General features: G+C 35.6%; 2 protein-coding genes across 2 annotated transcripts in view; one reads left to right on the top strand and one right to left on the bottom strand.

Annotated features, from left to right (window-relative positions):
* The first annotated feature begins 666 nt into the window (after window positions 1–666).
* On the top strand, window positions 667–4,908 carry mRpL16 (mitochondrial ribosomal protein L16). The gene is made up of 5 exons (XM_028185156.2): window positions 667–934; window positions 1,317–1,394; window positions 2,904–3,061; window positions 3,621–3,863; window positions 4,649–4,908. The coding sequence occupies exons 1-5, from the start codon at window positions 904–906 to the stop codon at window positions 4,862–4,864; spliced, it is 726 nt and encodes a 241-aa protein (XP_028040957.2). The 5' UTR covers window positions 667–903; the 3' UTR covers window positions 4,865–4,908.
* Window positions 4,909–5,496: 588 nt separating this feature from the next.
* Window positions 5,497–19,539, bottom strand: part of dtn (transmembrane protein 132C dtn) — a 95,528-nt gene continuing 81,485 nt past the window's right edge. The window contains exons 7-21 of the mRNA XM_089730383.1: window positions 19,262–19,410; window positions 17,999–18,200; window positions 16,946–17,118; window positions 16,348–16,516; window positions 15,658–15,930; window positions 14,542–14,676; window positions 13,148–13,188; window positions 12,814–13,018; window positions 11,449–11,740; window positions 10,578–10,686; window positions 9,828–9,946; window positions 9,236–9,528; window positions 8,555–8,638; window positions 7,967–8,118; window positions 5,497–7,394 (exon numbers count right to left, since the gene is read on the bottom strand). Coding sequence (XP_089586509.1) covers window positions 7,380–7,394; window positions 7,967–8,118; window positions 8,555–8,638; window positions 9,236–9,528; window positions 9,828–9,946; window positions 10,578–10,686; window positions 11,449–11,740; window positions 12,814–13,018; window positions 13,148–13,188; window positions 14,542–14,676; window positions 15,658–15,930; window positions 16,348–16,516; window positions 16,946–17,118; window positions 17,999–18,200; window positions 19,262–19,410 — 2,411 coding nt within the window. The 3' untranslated portion in view covers window positions 5,497–7,379. The remainder of the gene's footprint in view (window positions 7,395–7,966; window positions 8,119–8,554; window positions 8,639–9,235; window positions 9,529–9,827; window positions 9,947–10,577; window positions 10,687–11,448; window positions 11,741–12,813; window positions 13,019–13,147; window positions 13,189–14,541; window positions 14,677–15,657; window positions 15,931–16,347; window positions 16,517–16,945; window positions 17,119–17,998; window positions 18,201–19,261; window positions 19,411–19,539) is intronic.

Raw genomic sequence — 19,539 nt, 5'->3', positions numbered from 1 at the left:
GAGAAACACCGTGGAGGAGAGTTCATTCTAGAGCCGGGTGGTACACGGCCGACGGCTGAATGATCTCTGGAAACGCACTATCGATGAACATAGCGGTTCCAGATTGTATGGATGAAATCTGCTCCGGTGGCGGGAACAATTTATTTTTTATTGCTTAGATGGGGGGACAAGCTCATGGCCCACCTGTTGTTAAGTGGTTACCAGAGCGAATAGACACCTACTAAGTAAATGCCACCACCCACATCGAGACATGATTTCTAGCTTTTCAGAGCACTTCCCATGGTACGGCATACGGTACAAAATAGAGAGATAACCGAAGACCTTCCCTCGACCCAAAGGTTCCCAGCGATCCGTGAAAACGAGATTATCGACAATCTGAGTGGTCTGTCTTTGTATGGAGTCAAATGGTACCTACTACCTGGTAGCCCTGGCCCAGTGATGGGCCTCACGTACTCACGCTTCGCCCTGTTGAGGACTTCGAACATTTTAGAGGCTAATTTGGCTTTATCTTCCAAATGACTCCAATATCGTTCACCGCTCGGAATATCGAACCTAGAATACACTTGCAGAAAGCTGCAGGCAGGGATACTCAGAGAATATACGAAAAGTGTAAGGATGTATGGCGTGACACCTTCGCCTTTCCAGTTGGAAAAATGGAACTACTATTAATACTACCTGACAGATAACCTGAAAAATAACAAAGTTTTAAAAACAGTTTTTATAAACCAAAGTATTACAAATTATTATGTATTAAGTATTACAAAATAAATTAAACTCCTTAACTAATCTAATTAAAAATAATCTGAAATTTAGTTAACTCCAGTTATACTGGTTTTAAACCAGTTCAGATCAGGTTATTAAATACTTGTCAGATTTTTATTCATTAGTACTTCATTAAAAAAGATGTTCTACAGACCCTTTCGTAGCTGTTTCGGTAAGGATTTAAAATAAAACTACGAAAAATTTTAAATTAAGAAACTTACTTTAAATGTTTTTTTTTATTGCCCTTGTAGGCAGACGAGCATACGGCCCACCTGATGGTGAGTGGTTACAGTCGCCCATGGACTTCAGCAATGCCAGGGGCAGAGCCAAGCCGCTGCCTACTGTTAAAATGTAGCTTTAAAACGCGGTTTCACTCGCGTTAATATAGAAACTATAGTCAAAAAATATTTTTTTAATGAAAGGAAACTTTATTATTATTTTATATATAGGTGACACTGAAAATTGTAATATCGGTTCAGTAGTTAACGTATGTACGCGTCACAACGACTTTCACATAGACGATAATAAACTAATGATAGAAATTTCATTTATAGGTTTATTGCAAGCTGAAAAAGCTCAGCTAACTCTAGTTGCAGGTTTAAAATATTTTCCTCCGCCAAAAAATTATGACCGTAAGTTAACACCGTTTATTTCACTAGTCTAGTTTAAGTACTTCATTATTGAATATACCTATAGTAAATAACATACTAAGAAATAAACAAAAAACCCTTTCTTCTGTTGTTGTCATTTTATCAGTATTAAATTCAAATTTCATAAGGGTTTCATTGCAATGTTGAGTGTTTCCTGCAGCTATACCAAGTGTGTTCTCATCTGCATTAGAGCTACGGTTTTATGTGTTGAGGTGTGACTTTCTAATCAAGTGTTGTATGTGTGTGGCTGTCTCATTAATCTCCATACAAAACTTGCATAGAAGACTATCTCTAATAACTTTTGTGAATAAGCATTATATGGCTGTGGTCAGTGATTGCACAAAATAATGAGTTTGGCTGAGTTTGGCACTTAAACAGTACGATCAACAATTTAACTGTCTGTGTTGTATGAATAATTTAAGGTATTGAATAAGGAACTTTGACAACTGTGTATGGTTCTAGCATAGCCCCCCATATATTTTGATGAGAATTATAAAAGAGATTTATTTACTGAGGATGAATGGGTAGCAGCCTCTCCTTTTAAAGCAGCATACTTTGATCATCATTGTGGTAGTGATGACACTTTTCTGTCTATTCCTGGAGCACTTTGCTCCTCATTATGCATTCTGAAACTCAGCGGGACAGTTATTGCTTAGGATAGTCACACACAGGTATCCACTTGACATGCAATGCTTTTATGACCTTGTCGGGCCATGTTATTATAGATAATTAAATAAAAAAGACATTCTATTATAGAGAGATATGGTACAGGATACAATAGTTTGCTATTAAGAAAGCCACAACTTTTGAGGCAAATATTTGTTGATATATTTTTATGATAATATTTGCAGGATTCTTAGCCTTTTTTCATATTTGAGGACCCTAAAAATTCTCCTATTTTTTTACGCGCGGACTGCTACTTGAGCTCACAAACTCATCTTGAGAGAATTTGCTAACTATAGCCAAGTAAGAGTAGTGCTTCACAAAATCACCCATCAATTTGAAATCGCGATCTATTGAGAAGATCTGGCGACAAACTCAATGGGCTAGTCCGTTCGTCGAACTCGTCGATTACGACGAAGCTACGCGAAGGGGAAGGACGGCGACCCATTCTTGAAGAGCCTAAAAGCACTGGGAGTGAATCCTGGAAATCTCACAAGGCATGCTTCGAGCGACGGCGGTTTTGCGCTGCCCTATTGCCTGGCTGGGATATGTAATTGGCGGCGGCCACGATAAGTGGTGTAGCGCCGCTTTGTCGAAGTAGCGTTCCGACGCTACCTTAAGATACTTACGTATCGGTTCTTATCGTGACATTTCACGCGTGCCATGGAGCTCCAATGGTTATACTGCAGAAACGGGATTGGATGACCTGGAGAGAGCTTATATATGCGGCCCGCGTCAGCAAATACTACACTTCCATAACTCATGGTGAATAAAATCCTCCAGACCATTATTATCATTAAGAAACATAAAAGTTTTATTTTGCTACAGATATTGAAATACCCGAAAGACAAAGGTTGCGGGTATATGATAAAGTGCCACAGTATCCTCCAAACTTAAAACCACCCAAGATGCAGAAGAGACTCAGATACATGAGAGGACCAGAGGAAGTCCACACAACATTACAGTTGAAACAATATGGTGTCCGTGTAAGTCATGTCCTAGTAATTATTAATCTTAATTGGCTTTTTAATATTTTAATGCCTACTTTATAATTAGCAAATGAGCTTCGATTCTCAAATCTCCAAATTTTGAACATTAAACTTGTTATATAGGAAGATAGTAAAATTGTGTGTCTGTTTGTATCTTGTAATCGATCTGCTTAAGTAATTTTGGCTCTAATTTACTAGAAATGATGTGCACAATTTAATGTAATAGGTGCGTTTGCTAATTTTGCTTAGGTTGCCTGTTTAACAATTATGTTATGGTAAAAATGAAAATTGTTTGCTAATCAACATGAAATTGAATTGAAGAATATAAATCATAACTCTTATAATTATATCGAATTACGCAACTATAGTGGATTAAAATATGCACATATTAAAATATTTTGAACATGTACAAGTTTTTTCAAACGACTTTCACAATGAATGAATAATGCTATGTAATAAAAAGATAAACCACTTTTTTGTGTTATTATAATATTCGCGTTTGAGTAAAAAGTGACCATACTAGAGAATGATATATAAAATTAACAATAATTAACAGGCCACTGGAGGTGGAAGAATGAAACACGAACATTTTGAAATGGCTCGCTTAGTTGTTGCCAGGAAATTAGACATGAAACGTATGTTTGCCATATGGAGAATAGATCCTCCGTGGCAACCCATAACCAAGAAAGGACAAGGTCAGCGAATGGGTGGTGGAAAAGGAGCTATTGATCACTATGTAACCCCTATTAAATCTGGTAGAATCATTCTTGAAGTTGGTGGCAAATGTGAATATGCTGAGGTATTTGAGTGTTTAATATTATATTTAATCTATTTAAAAAATTTGTTCTATGTATTACCAACAAATTAAAAGGAAATCTTTTGACCTTATGACTTAATTTTAAATAGGCTGTGTATTCATTCACCCATCTATGCATATCATCTATCATATTATTATAATCTGTAAAATTTTACTTCGATATATTTTGCATAATATCGCGATTATTATAAAATGCCGTACACATAATTTTATTTAGTAAACAATATAGGTACCACCAGAGAAACAGTACATACGAGCCGAAGTTACTGCACTATCTATACTAATATTATAAAGAGGAAAGATTTGTTTGTTTGTTTGTTTCGAATAGGCTCCGAAACTACTGGACCGATTTGAAAAATTCTTTTTCCATTAGAAGCCGACATTGTCCCTGATGAACATAGGCTACTTTTTTTTTTTTTTTTTGTTTCATGTGTGTTTTAATGTTTCCGAAGCGAAGCGAGGGCGGGTCGCTAGTGTTATAATATAGTCGCCAGCTTACTATTGTAGTATCAAGGATCATGAGTGAAGTTGTCTTTCTATACCATACAAAGCTTCATTTCATTCAAGCTTACATAAGCATAATGCAGTCTTGTTCAAATTATGTTAAAGGCATTAATTATATTGGGCAATTGGTTACTACATCTTAGGCATTCGTTTCCACAGACTATGACTTTGATTGACGTTGTGTAGACGTGGGCTAGACAATTTAACTCATCTCGTCAACTTACGAAATTATTTTTCCGTACTAAATGCGTAACATTTTGCAGGTACAAGACATGTTGAGAATAATATCTGAAAGATTGCCCTTCAAAGCTGAGCCAGTTTCTGAAGAGATTTTAGAGCAGAAAGCAGCTGAAGAAAAATGGTTAGAAGAAAATAACAAAAATGAATACACAATGAAATATATTATACAGAACAATATGGGTGGCTGTCACAAAATGCTGTCTCCATTTGATCACAAATGGTATACGAAATATTTGTAATGTTAATGTTCAACTTAGAAATATAATTTGTAGTATGAATTAGAGATGTTTATTTTTATGTTGGCAACCCGATAAAATCTAACATAAAGCAATATGGTGTATGATTAATTTAGTTGATGTTTTAAGAGCAGTGTAATCGTTATTTAAAATTAGTTTTGTACCTACTCGTGGTACTTATATTTTAGGGACTTTTAGTGTATAAATTGAATTTTAAAATCAATTAAAAAATAAGTATTTTTATTAAAGCCATACGATACACGGCGCAGGTGCTTAAACAAGTCTACCCACCGCACAAATAAGTCTTTTGTTTGTATCCGTAAAATAAAGGTTTTATTTAAGTAAATTATTTTTACTGGTGATAGGACACGTTGTGAGGTAGGTACCACCACCCTGCCTATTTCTGCCGTGAAGCAGTAATGCGTTTCGGTTTGAAGGGTCGAACTGTCGTCGTACTATTACAACTGAGACCTTAGGGCGGAATTTATGTTGTAGATGTCTATGGGCTTCGGTAACTTAATACTAGGACGGCCGTGCGCTCGTTCACCCATAGAAAAAAAAATTACATTACATACAGATACCTACTACAATTTTATTTATGAGTATAGTTTTATGGGAAAATAAAACCCAGTGGATGTGTATGTACTTTTAATGGTTTATTAATTTTGACATTTGCCGAAAGGGTTACCGTGACAAGCCTCAATTTGCGTACATTTATATCTCGTAGCAATAATTTTATATTCCCTTAAAATATGGCAAAAATTCAACAAATACAGACGTCACAGCAAAAATTGCTACAGCAGATAATACTAACACTTTCCCAGCCTTACTTACAAACTAATCTGTATTGATAAATATTCGTCACGTAAAAAAAAATTATACTTTGAATATTTTAATGCAAGGCTGTACTCTTGTCGTCCTTAACCTAAAGACAGAAGCTAAACAGCACGCTATTTTTAATATCAAGACTCAAATGATATAAATTTGAGTTTAATTGCATTAGAATATTTGTTGCCGATTAAACTTTTTTTAAGATTCACATCAATTCATATTAAATACACAAGATTAGCTAATGTGTACTATTAACAGACACCAAATATAATATCATATTTAATTAGTGATATTCTGTGCACAGCTACCGTCCAATAAATTTTAAGCAACTACCACATTAATTATAATATCTTCTATTCAAGTTGTCATCTCCACATACATATAAATTATATAACTTCATAACAATATTTACAAAGCCTAATTCTATCTTACAAATAAATGCAATTTACATCGACGTTCCACAAATAAATTAAACTGTTGATACTATAATACAAGCTTTACCTTTAATAAGTAGATTTAAAAAAACAACCGGAGTTTTTAATAAAAATAAAGTCCGTTTATCACATTATGATTCTGCGGTAGGCAATGTTGGCATAACAAAATTATACTTAAATATAAACAGTCAATATATTAAATACGTAATATAATCCAACGAAAAGATATAATTACGTATGAATTCTATATTTTAATAACAAAATAAGAATTCCTATTCAGTAGAAGTTACAAATGTGAGCAAATAAATAAGGCCGATACGTAAAATAGTTGACTAGTCCTGCGTTCCGTTCTACGTTAAAATTTAAAACATAAATAATATGTATCCTAAACACTGGCATTTTGCAGTCTTAATTACTAGGCGTTTTAAAGATTCCAGGGTCATTACATAAACGCACTTATTATTATTCGCGTACACACATATTTAGCTAAGCTACAGTTAAGATAAAGTGAGGTAGCATTTTTATATTCTAGTGGAAAATATATATACAGATCTAGAACGAATGCAGTGTACAGTACACTATGGGGAGTAAGGGAATGGGTTTAGCTTCATTCATTTTTTTTGTTGTTGAAAATATAACAAACGGTACCTATTGTTTTAACAATACAATAAGGTAAAAATACATACAATCTGCATTAGATTGAAACATGTTAAATTATATACCAATAATATTACTAAGAGTATTTATTCACTACACACATATTATTAGGTACGTTTTACAGGTATGTGCAATTTGTCGATGACTAGATTATATTAACGATAACATTACATAGTATTATTATAATATTTATAAAACAGTTACATTTTGATTGTATTATTTCGATTTCGATCACTGCAAGGATCCACATTAGACCCGTTTGAGGATAATACCTTGACTGAACATGTTTATTCGTACGCTTCGCTCAGGTGTTCTAATAAAAACTTAAGTTGCCTTTTCATAAAATTGTTCTTGTGAGCGATTGAGTCGCATAGCATTTGCGTTGGTGCGACCGCGTTACCGTTGCTAACGTTCTCGTATATATGTTCATTGGAACATATGTTGTTGTTGTGCGTGTCAACAGTACTATCCTCGTGGCCGGCTACCCTGGATATATCGCAGGGAGCATTGTATACGTCGATTGGAGGAGCTTTGATGATATGCTGATATTTAAACGTAGACAATACCTGCCGGATCTTTGCAATGATCTGCTCTACTCAGGCGTTCGATTCCTGCGAAAAAGTTTTAAATACGTGAGACAGACTGCATATCCGTTTACAAAATCAATGATTTCTAAACTAGAAAACGTGACGCTACTTTCTATGCTAGTGATCAAGAAATAGCTGCACGCTACTCGTATGAAGAGTACATGTGTATGCAGAAACAAGTAACGAAGAGTGATGTTGCGTTGAATATCTATTCGACTGAAACCTACGAGATATTTTGCGGGAGTGCGAAACGTTTATGATGTAAATACCTTAACTAGAACTTTAAATAGATCGCGATACATAATAATACTGTTCGGCGTTTACGATAATCTATGTATATATATATTTGTATAAAATTTACAAATTACATTTTATAAAACATTACATCCTAAAATCAAAAAGTTTTTTTTTTTTTTTTAAATATATTAAATGCATCAAAATTTCAGGCTGTATTATTCATAAGAGAGTAAACATCGAAGATATAAAATATTATAAATCGTGTTAGAACTGCGCCGTGATTATCGGTGACATCGATGCAAGCGACACAGCAACATCTACACTAGAAGCGTGGAGGGACGGTGTGATGCTTTTTATACCTTGAGGTTGTGGAAATAGTGCATGATCTGATCGTAATCCATGTGGAGGTCGTCGAGTCCCAGGGCCTCCGCGGGGGGGTCGCGGCGCTCCTCGCGTGAGAACATCGGGTTGCCTACTATAGTGGCGCGTTTCACTTCAGGAGAGCTGCTTGCTAAAATCGAAACATTTATTCGTCAGGTATTGGAAACGATCTCAAAATTGAATATAGAACAAAAGAACACGATTAATTTTTAACGTGTTTTATTTATAACGAAATCTTTGAACGTAATTTTCGCCTACTTCAAAACGTTCGAACGATTTACTCATGCATCATTGGACCGATGACAAAACAGTAATTTTCTAACTTTGCTCTAAGCATTTCCTAATTAATATCAACAGGATAAAGTAAAGTGGAAATTAATTTTATTACTTTGATTTACTATTTAAGCGTGTTTTATTACTTTTAACATGGTATTTTTTATTCCGAATGATGTTTCCTAACACAATTTGCGGTGGAGGTTGAGTGTTAGAAGTCATGAAAGAACATAATATTGCTATATCCCTTTCATGCGACTATCTCTCTCTTTTTATTGAATTAAATTACTTACTTTTGTTTTGGTTTGCAGACTCGACAAAATCTCCTTTCGGTTCCTTGGTCTTGTTCTTATAACGAATCTGCATCTCCGGTAGGCCTGCGATTTAAATGAAATTACAAAATCTTTTTCACTTGTGGTTTTTTTTTTTGTTTTCTATCTATTACTAGTAACTTCATCAAATGTGTAGACGAGAGCTCACGCGGCTCAGCCTGGAAGATTTTGCTAGCATTTGCTCTAGGTATAGCAATTTTTTTTTAATGTATTTTATGACCTGGTAACTAAGACCTTTAAGTCATGTCTTATTTTAATTTATACTCTTATTTTTATGAAAAATGATGAAATGAAATGAGATGAGATAATATGGGATGAAATATAATCTCAGTAAAATGGTGGTCATTTACTGAGATTTTTTCGTTGGACTTTTTGGAGGATCCCGAGAAGTGACGTTCAGCGGCTTTGTTTCATTTTCCCACATTTGTGCACTTTCACAGATATTAAACAGTTAATAAACCACCATTATTACACAATTAAACCTAAGAAACACTAAATAGACAAAATAAAACAAATCACACAACTTCACTCCTCGCGTTCCCCTGCTCTAGCAATAGGAGTGCTTTGCTGAATCTACCCACCGGATCGGAATCACTCTTGCTAATACAATGAGCTAGTGTAAAGTAAAAAAAATGTTCTCACCTATTCCAGAGTCGTGCATGTAATCAGGGCTTTCTGGCTTCGCGAATGTTCGTCGGGAATCGTCGGTACCTCTGTTCAGTCCCACTATCTCTCTGTAGTCCTTGTTCTCCATGATCAGAGGAGCGTCGTTGTCAAATTCAAACAGGCGAGCGCAATCGTCCTTGTTCGTGAGTTTCTCAACCGGGTTGTCGTCAAAATCATTTAAGTTTTGCATCGGATCCGTATCACGTTTATACTGGCTTATGTCTCTGCTCGTTACGTATGGTGCTTCCGTTTTGTTTAGATCAATAATTCTGGGGACAAAAAAAAATTGTTTTTTTACACTACCCTCTTTATTCGATTTTCGCTGGTCGTCGACATAATTAAATTAATTTAACGTTTTAATCTCGCGTTTATTATTTTCATTAAGCTATTAATCGTTTTATTGGAAACGAAAAAAAAAACGGAAGTTATGTAAATGAAAAACGAGTTACAAAAAGTTTTCTTAGGAATTCATCTTGTGCTTAAAGTATTGGAGGCACGAAACAAACATGAAATAAAGTGGAGATTAATTAATAAACGTATAAATCAACGTAATTAAATTTAATTGTACCGGTCTGAGCGGCGGGCGTTTTCCGGGGATCTCTTCGTGGGTTCGTGTTCGCGTTCGTATTTTTTGTGATTTCTTGAGTGGCTTCGTCTAGCTGGTGGCATAGCCGCTTCGGGCAAAATCTATATTAAAAACGATACAGGATGTTAGAGGTAGCCGAAAGTTATTGACGTTAGGTATTCGTCATAGACTTACGAGATATGTCAAACGTGTTATAAAATTACATGTCCCGTAGTTAGAGACATTTACCAGGAAGCAGTAATGCGTTTCGGTTTGAAGGGTGGGGCAGCCGTTGTAACTATACTGAGATCTTAGAACCTATATCTCAAGGTGGGTAGCGTATTTATGTTGTAAATGCCTATGGGCTCCAGTGATCACTTAACACCAGGTGGGCTGTGAGCTCCCGTCCACCCATCTAAGCTATAAAAAAATTTTGTTTTCATTAACTGGTTCCATTAAGAGCTTTGATTTAATTACCCCGTGCGCTGGCTTAAAAGGTTATACGTAGTTTATTCTTAACACGTTAATATAATTATGTCTATACCTAATACATATGTATAGAACGTTTTGACATTTGATTAAGTGACATTTATAAATGACATTTTCATTTTAATACTAAATATCATCGCCTAGAACAATCGAAAGATTTCCTAAAAAAATCATCGAAATCGGTCCATCGGTCGATATCTTTAAGAAACGTATAATACGCACTCGCAACTTATTTACTATAAATGTGTAAATAGATCAACTTACTTTGTTCGGATTTCGTGGGGGTACGGGCAACTGCGATTGTTGAATGGTAGAGGAGTGTCGGTGTGGCGGCACCGGCGGTCGGTAGTCGTCCGGATTGTTGGGCTCCGACCTGAGGACCGAATGTGTTAAATTATACCTTAACTATTAGAAAGGCACAACACAGTATAGCACAATCATGCAAAGCTGTTTCTTTATAACCACTGAATGAATGAATGATTTATTTTATTTCAGACAACAACAACAAGTGTCTATGTGTACATAGTATCATTGAAATTTACTTTAAATGACCAAAACAAATCAAATAAATTATACATTATTAAAAATAATTATCAGTTGAAAACCACTATTTGTGAAAAATATTTGTAATAATAAGCGAGACAGCTGAAAGTGCGAAATTCGTTTTTTTTTTCAAAATTGTTCGTTGTATCTTTTTTTAAACATCTAATCCTACAGTTGATAAAATTCGCAGAGTAGGTCTCTTGGAAATTACTTAAAATTGTGTTCTCGTTGCACTAAAATATATACAAAATACTACATACATAATATGATTATTTGAATTTAATAATTTTAAACTATAACACTAAGGTATTTTTTGGTTTGCAAGTCTTACATTACCTACATCATTTGTTAGCTATGTTGAATTGCTGACGGGACAGTTTTAAAAGGCTCTTCTAAATTATATCATGTGGATCTATATTGTGTATTTTACATGCGTATTTATAAATACTTTATAGAATACCGCGCTAAATTACTAATAAGCAAGAAATTTATGTAATTGGTTTGACTTATTTGACTTAACTTCATATGTTAAATAATAAATAAAAACTAAGCAAGCAATATATAGAATTAAGCAATGGATAAAATAACTTACTGCCAATGTCCATCTCCAGACGATTGGCGTGTGTGCCGAGCCGGTTTCTTACAGTAAGTCGTGGAATCGATAACTCTCGTGTCGTTTTGCGATGGCAACTCAATTGAGTTTGGATTATCGAAACTTGTGACCATAACGTTGCCGTTATCTCGTATCGCGTCATCGGGATCAACGTAGTTGTAGTTTAGAGGATTAGCAGTGATCCTGATCTCTTGGTTGCCGTTGTCAGGAACCTGCGTGGAATTGCGGTTGGCTTGATGACGATTGCCGCTTCTCTCCATCGTTGCTCTGCCTGAAATTTAAGAGTGTGAGATTTTAAGTCTAATTTTGATCTGATCTTTTACGATGGTAATCACGTGGAATTGGAATGGAATTACGATGATAATCATACAAGCGAGCTATATAGCTAATTAGAAAAATTGCACAAAAATTTGCTATCAACTTGGAATCCATGATTGGTTCTGCCCAACCTCGATAAAAGTTTAGGGCGTATTGCAAGTTGGACCACATATTTTTAGAACAATTATTATAGAATCGTCGAAGACTTAACGAATCTACGTATTCTTAGATTTGTAAGAGTAAATTGATGTATTGTTGTTTAAGGACCTAAAGCCCTCAATTGGCAGGGCAGAGGGTTTTAGCAGTTTTCGTTATCACGACTGGTCTTACCCTACGCGCTTTACTTCGAGCCTGATTAACCCGGTTTTCTTCATTTCCGCTGCCACAGTGCGCGGCCGCAGCTCTGCTTGGGGCGACTTATTTTTCGTTTTCCCTGAGGTTCCACTGTAGGACTTGCCTCGGGAGGTTTGAGGGCTCTCTTTTCAGAGTTATGACCTATTCATGTCCGTTTGTGGCGAATGATCTGCTTGTTGATTGGAATTTACCGACACGCCTCCAACAGTGGTTCGTTAGGGATTTTCTAAGTCCGAATCAGAAAATGTCAAGTATTTCCCGCAAACCGCGTTCGATCAAAATCTAAATCGGGTACGTTACCTTTTTGGTTACTTTCGGTATATTTCGCTCTTAAAGGTCACGACCCTTGTGTTCGCTTGTAAAGGTCACGACCCTCAGAACTGAGAAATACGACGCACGGGGGAGATTTTACCGGTTTAGGTATGTATTATATGTATGAATTTCAAATTTATGTATTTTAATGTTTTGTGTATTTACTGACATTTATATTGTATATATTATATATTAATTTATCAATTAATGCACCTAGTTCATGTCTACTCTACCCTTTGTTATTTGGTAGAGAATGCCTTAGGCGCACTAAGCCCGCAAATGTTTATTAACGTGCATATGTAATTTACATATTACAAACGCAGAAAGGATTTAGCTCATAAAATTTCACAAACCACTGACCTAGCCAAACCCAATCATGAGCGTTTGTTGTGGATTCCCTTGTGGGCTTGTCCCTGGCCAGTCCGAGCGTAGTTCCCACTAGTCCTGCGACCTGTAACCGTCCCCCTTCAGCTAGTGCCGGTATCTTGCGGCACATACCCGTGCCTCCTTCTGGTCCGGCCGGCTTCAGACGAGAAGCGTACACCACACATGATACGACGAATACCTTGAATAAAAACATATTAACACGTTACAATTTCAAATTGAGGCTAACGTATACGTTTTTCGAAACTTATTAATTTCAGTATTGTATATTTTCATAATATTTGGAACGTTTTATGTTCATTATACTCACTACTATCGCGAAGCAGAAAGCACCAAGGAGAACGTACATTCCTGGAAAGGAAAGGTTTTATTTATGGTATCATCACTACATAGTATAAAACAAAGTCGCTTTCTCTGTCCCTACTTTTTTTATTTATTGCTTAGATGGTTGGACGAACTCGCAGCCCACCTGGCGTTAAGTGGTTACTGGAGCCCATAGACATCTACAACGTAAATGCGCTACCCACCTTCAGATATAAGTTCTAAGGTCTCAAGTATCGTTACATATCTACTATCTACATACTATATCCGTATGTATGCTTAAATCTCAACGGATTTTGATGCGGTTTTTTTAATAGATCGAGTGATTGAAGAGGAAGGTTTATATGTATAATAACATCCATTAAATAGTGGAGAAATCAATAATAAATTACAGTTTCCGAAGCGAAGCGAGGGCGGGCCGCTAGTTAATGTAATATATATGATGTTAACTGTATAATTTTTATTTTTTAATGCGGATTCGCTGACGCTCTAAAGTAGTATTTAACTACCTATATAAGTTAAGGTAATGACAGCAACTTATCATGTTCGGGGTTACCAATTCTGCCGTATCTTTCGTAAACGACTCCAATACATATGGTATATTGACTTCTATCGGTCTTTTTTTCACCGAAATTTCGATTTTCAACCAATATTCCTCTTATATTCATTTAAATACCGCCGTGCCTCGCCACTTTTGTTTTATTAATTTGTAATTAATCTTTTGATCACTAAAACTTGAAATTGATCCCTTAATAAATGCACCATTACACCGTACATATTATTTGATTTTACATTCAAAATTTTGTCACAGGTAAGTAAATATAATAATTATCTGATAAACATTATACAATGTGTTACAGGTAAGTAAACAACATTTAAACCTATCTTATTCTTTGTGTGCCGTCAAATTTTGAAATCGTTAAAGTGTGCCGCGACAAAAAAAAGTTGAGAAACACTGATCTAGATAAATGCTTCAAATTGACATTTTAAAATATAGTATAGGTCCCGCAGTAGTCGAACTTCGACTATAATTAATAGAAATCATAAGTTTGAACATTATTATGGTTCTATTGTCAAAGACTATTATATTTCTATAGTGACAGATTTCGCTAAGAAATATAAACAATATTAACTTATTCTTAATTTAACTACAGACTTTAAGCAATAACAAAAGTTGGACAATAAGCGAAGAAGGTAGTGTGTGTAATGTTTTTTTTTATTGATTTAATGTATTTTGAATACATAATTTAAAAAATATATTAGCGTTCTGCGCTCCTTCGCTATATTGTGTATAAGTGTGGGAAATTTCAAACGTCTGCGTCCGCGCAATTTTCGTATAAAGGGGTACAACATTTTTGCTTCACGTATTAATATATAGATTACCTATTTCAACCGGCGTCATGACTGTTGACTGATGTTGCCGGGGGTGCTGCGCGGGGTTGCTTCGGAAGATCGAATTGTAATGTTGCGCCTGCACTGTCGGCTCATGGTTGTTTTCGTCTTTGAACGGCGATATACCTGGAATTGTGAAAACACAGCTTAAGAAATCACACAATTTTGTATTTATTTTGTTATTGGTCAGGTGGGTTGACACGCTCACAGCTCATCCGGTATTAAGTAGTTACTTTAGTCCATAGACATCAACAACGTAAATACTTAAGACATGAGTTCTAAATCTAAGTTTTATAGTACAACGGATGCCCCACCCTTCAAACCGAAACGCTCCACTTAATGACAGAAATAGACAGTTTGGTGGTAAGTACTCGTGCGGGGGTGAACTACCCCCAACATGCGGGCTCACAAGACCCCTTTTTTCGGGTAGGTAATCGAACCTCATGAGTAGACCGCGATCACAAGGATGTTTTTAGGGCCCTACTCAATCAAACTCCCGTTGTATTCTCACACTCAAATTCGATCTCTGCCTCACAGGGCTGACAAGACGCCCTACCCAACCAGTAAACATTCAGTATTTTGCCTAACATTTCAATAAACCAAATCTTTCAATTGCAAGTCAAGTAATGCGTTAACTAACGTGACAAACAAATTTTTGCATGATTTTTTTTATTTTGTTGCTTAGATGAGTGGACGAGCTCACAGCCCACCTGATTTTAAGTGGTTACTGGAGCCCATAGACATCTACAACGTAAATGTGCCACCCACCTTGTATATATTATTTCTAAGGTCTCAGTATAGTTACAACGGCTACCCCGCCTTTCAAACTGAAACGCATTTACTGCTTCACGGCAGAAACAGGCGGGGTGGTGGTACCCGTGCGGACTCACAAGAGGTCCTACCACCAGTAATTTCGCAAATTATAATTTTGCGGGTTTGATTTTTATTACACGGTTATCCTTCACCGTGGAAGTCAATCGTGCTACCCGCCTACGGGATTCGAACACCATTGCATCGCTAGATACGAACGCACCGGACGTCTTATCCTTTAGGCCACGACGACTTTTGAATGATTGATTAATTGTTAGTATTAATTAAAAAAATTACCCTTCAACACGTCGCTAAGGTCCGACAATCCACTTCGAAGTCCTCCTCTGGCCATAATATCATCGTTCTGCGGCGTATCCGGTCTCTGTGGTGCATCTCCCCCGCTGAAGTCAACATCTACGCTCGCAGCCGCCGTGGCCAATGCCCCAGGAATGTTTTTAATGTTAGCCGGAGTCTTTGCGTCACCTTTCCCGGGAAGCGCAACGCGTCGTATTGGCCCGGAACGACATTGTTCAGGCGTTAACAAAGTCACACGAAGAAGTTCACCGCTGCCTGAAAGTTTTTTTTTTATAAACTACTAACACGGTGTACTCAATGAAATAAAACCATTAATGGCGTAGATAGCCCATTTGATGTTAGACAGGGCCAATAGGTACATAAATACTTGTTCAGTTTCTGAACGTAAAAATGTCAGTGGGCGACGTCCGCCATGACACCAAACTCTCTTTCAAATCCAGCCGCCAAAAGCTAAGCATCAATTTTATAGTTTTCTTATATTATGTCGTTATTTTGTAAATAAATATTTCATACAAAAATACAGTTCAAGCTTAGTTACCATAACACAACAATATGTACTACAATCTAATTACATTTAAGTAATGTTTAACATTAATAAGGCGTAACTCTTTGCGATACAGACAATTCAGTCATTACATACAGTCACAAAACTAAAGTAATTGAACAAATTACCTTCACCAACAGCAATCACACGTGGGTGCTTGGAAGCCAACATTGGCGCAAAAGCCACAACTTCGGGATCGAGGCTCTCGACTAGTAAAAAGTAGTCTGATACAGCCACATCGCGAAGTGGGGTGTGACTTCCGTCCGAATACTCGATATCAATGTCCAATAGACCTTCCTACAAAATTTAAATGCAGAGTAGAGCATGCTGCGATGAACACCAAAATAAATAAATACAATGTGAAAAGCGGAACAAAATACGCGATCTCTTTCTGATGAAGTGTAGATAAACAAAATTAATAATTAATTATAATAATTTAATTGTGTATTTTAATTGGTACTATAACTTAAGAAACGCTGTCTGTGTAATAATAAAATTTGAGGATTAAAGGATAACGAAGCACGCGTTGTTTTATTTATTTAAAAATATTATCGCGCTCTTAGATATTATGAATCCACAAATTTTAAAGAATATCGAAGCAAGTGTTGGTTTATTTATTTGAAAATATTATCGCGTTCTTAGATATTTTTAATTTCTTAAAAGCGCTCTTTTATCTTTTTCTACAAGAAAAACATTTCCACACCTCAAGTAAACATTTTGACCGACCTGATATTGCGCTGTTAATCGTCTCGTGACTGTCGTTTCGGAAACATATCCATTTTCTATAGCCGAGTCCGGAGAGATGTTAAGTTGAAGGCCAGATATCACACGAACAAGTAACCTTGAGATCGATACTTTGTCGTTTCCAACACGGACTTCTCGGACACCGATAACACGACCTATTAACACGGACAAACATAAACTAGTCATTATGTTTAACAGAGTGTATTAAAATAACTAGACGCGTCCTGCGTTTTCAAGATAAATTTGTAATTTATATTAGGAATTAAAACTAAAATTTGTAATTTAAAATGAATCGCGATGTTTTCTAAAACAAACAGAAGCCTATTCCGCTCTAAACTATCTCTGTAAGAATAATGTCAATATCAATTTCCACTGTTGCGTGAAATAATGATAAACCAACAAGCTGGCTTGTTTGAGATTGGTGAGAAAATAATTACATTATAAAGTATTTAAAATTGAAACTACTTTTACGGGTTAATCTCGCAAATTTATTGCCATTATATTATTATTATTAAATTACATTTTTGACGTTTCAAAAACTGACAGTTTTCCATGTCAGTCATTTGTCCGCGAGATTAAGCCGTACCTGTGACCTTGCTCGTTCACGAAGCCCGCTATAGAAAGCAGAGTATTAAATACACTTGACATTGGCGAAATCTAAAAGGAAACGCCATAAATCTAAGAGATAGATTAAGCCGTATAAATAGTTTTAATTGCATCTACGACGCGACTACGAAACAAAAAAAAATACTATATTAAGATTTGCTACATAATATTTTTCCTTATTTAAACTTTAATATTTATTCTATCACAAAACCTTTGATGTCGCAAAGGAATGTAACTAGGCTTAGGAAAAATGATTTTTTTTATTGTCATCGAAAACATTTGAGTGAAGTGCTCACCAGGTAGTGAGAGGTTACGGTTATTTTTAAAGAACAACAATGTTACAAAGAAAATCCGCACCAAGGACTAAGAACTCTTTTTGAAACTCATTATTTATTTATATTATTGGTATTTGGTGAAACAACTACTCACCAGTTATAGGGGATAAGACTTGAACCTCTGTTCTGCCGGTACTCCGGCCCTGAAGAAGTTTCCCTCTTAATGTTGCGATGCGCAAGTCGGCGACACGCATCAACGACATCACGAGCTCGGTAACTTTAAGCCAAGTTCGACGAGACACGAAATACGACACCCTTCCAGAGTCGTGATCTTTTGCAAGAAAACGAGCGTACACCTGTAAATTAATCGTTTTTGTATCGGAACTTTGACTTATTTTGGGTTTATTATGATAAATTTCTCACTCGTTAAGTGAAATAAAATAAATAAATGCTTCAAGACATACGTAATAACATCCGTTTGTTTGAATTTAAACTGTCGAAACATAATATTTTAGTATTTAGTACAAGTATTTTAGATTTAGATATTACGATTAGAATTAAATGTCAGAACTAAGACTATATATAGCGGATAGTGAATAGAGAAATTGATATTTATTATGGGCAGAAAAATTACTAAGCATTGTGGCTGAAATAAAACGAATTACTAGAGGGTGCACGAATTTCGATTGTATAGTAGTATTAAAATATATAAGGCATGAGACAATCAGATTTTTAGATGTCATTCTATGAATCAATAATAATAATAATAATAAGAAACTTGGAAGTATAAAAGGACGATAGCTTTTTGCCATATTTGTTAGATTAGGATGTTTTTTTTAAATACATCGCAAATATTTTTATATATCACAACATTTAGACATTGTAACAAACAACATTTTATGGCTGTAGATGGCGAGGTATTCCTTGAGCTCATAAAGTTTAGGAACTCATATTGAGACATGAGGTTAAATTTAAATGAATAAGGGAGCAGTCGTCTGTGCCCTAGAAAACTATCGGCTATTCGACGCGACGGAAAAAAAATCTTAAGATTAAGCTATAAACACTTTAACTAAAACTAAAGAAAACGGCTCGTCAAATCCTAAGAAAATAAGTTTCAATGATCCCCACTCAACAGGCTTAAGCTAGGAAATTAATCCGCACTATTTACATACAGACTTTGAATGTGTTTAATAAAGTACTACAGATTAATAAAATTCGATTTCTATTACAAGATATTATTATTTCATAGCGTAAGTAGTTTGTGAACACTTTTCAAGTAAGTGCGTATTTAATCAGAAAATTTGTTACTTGACACAAGCCTTGAAGTCTCAACTCGAATCTGCATACGTTCATATGATAAATAATACAAATAAAAAACCTTGAGAGACAAAAACCTCACCCGCGGCGTATATCTTACCTCTACGTTGCTCTGCTGATATCTCAATCGACAAGAGCGTTGATCCGTCAAAGAGTTAGTGCCGTCAGATCTAGATCCGCCCCAGCCTCGAGCCGACAATGATCGTCGCTGTCTGTCTTTTGAACTTGCATCGTCAGACACCTTCCAACCTAAGGTATATTTTGTATATAAGAATCCACACAAAAAAAAACCGCATAGACAATGAAATATTCAACATAAAAAAAAACATAAAAAATGATCTTTTTGACTATACAGACTAACTATTATGGAGGCTTCAT

The sequence above is a fragment of the Bombyx mandarina genome, chromosome 10 (assembly GCF_030267445.1).
Source record: "Bombyx mandarina strain Sakado chromosome 10, ASM3026744v2".
Lineage (NCBI taxonomy): Eukaryota > Metazoa > Arthropoda > Insecta > Lepidoptera > Bombycidae > Bombyx > Bombyx mandarina.
The sequence above is the reverse complement of the archived record's forward strand: the minus strand, read 5'-3'. Positions and strand labels throughout refer to the sequence as shown.

Coding starts and splice junctions, on each gene's coding strand:
- mRpL16 (XM_028185156.2), top strand. CDS start 904: ATGTTCTACAGACCCTTTCGTAGCTGTTTCG. Junction 935..1,316: donor ACCCTTTCGTAGCTGTTTCG/GTAAGGATTTAA, acceptor TTTCATTTATAG/GTTTATTGCAAGCTGAAAAA. Junction 3,062..3,620: donor TGAAACAATATGGTGTCCGT/GTAAGTCATGTC, acceptor AATAATTAACAG/GCCACTGGAGGTGGAAGAAT.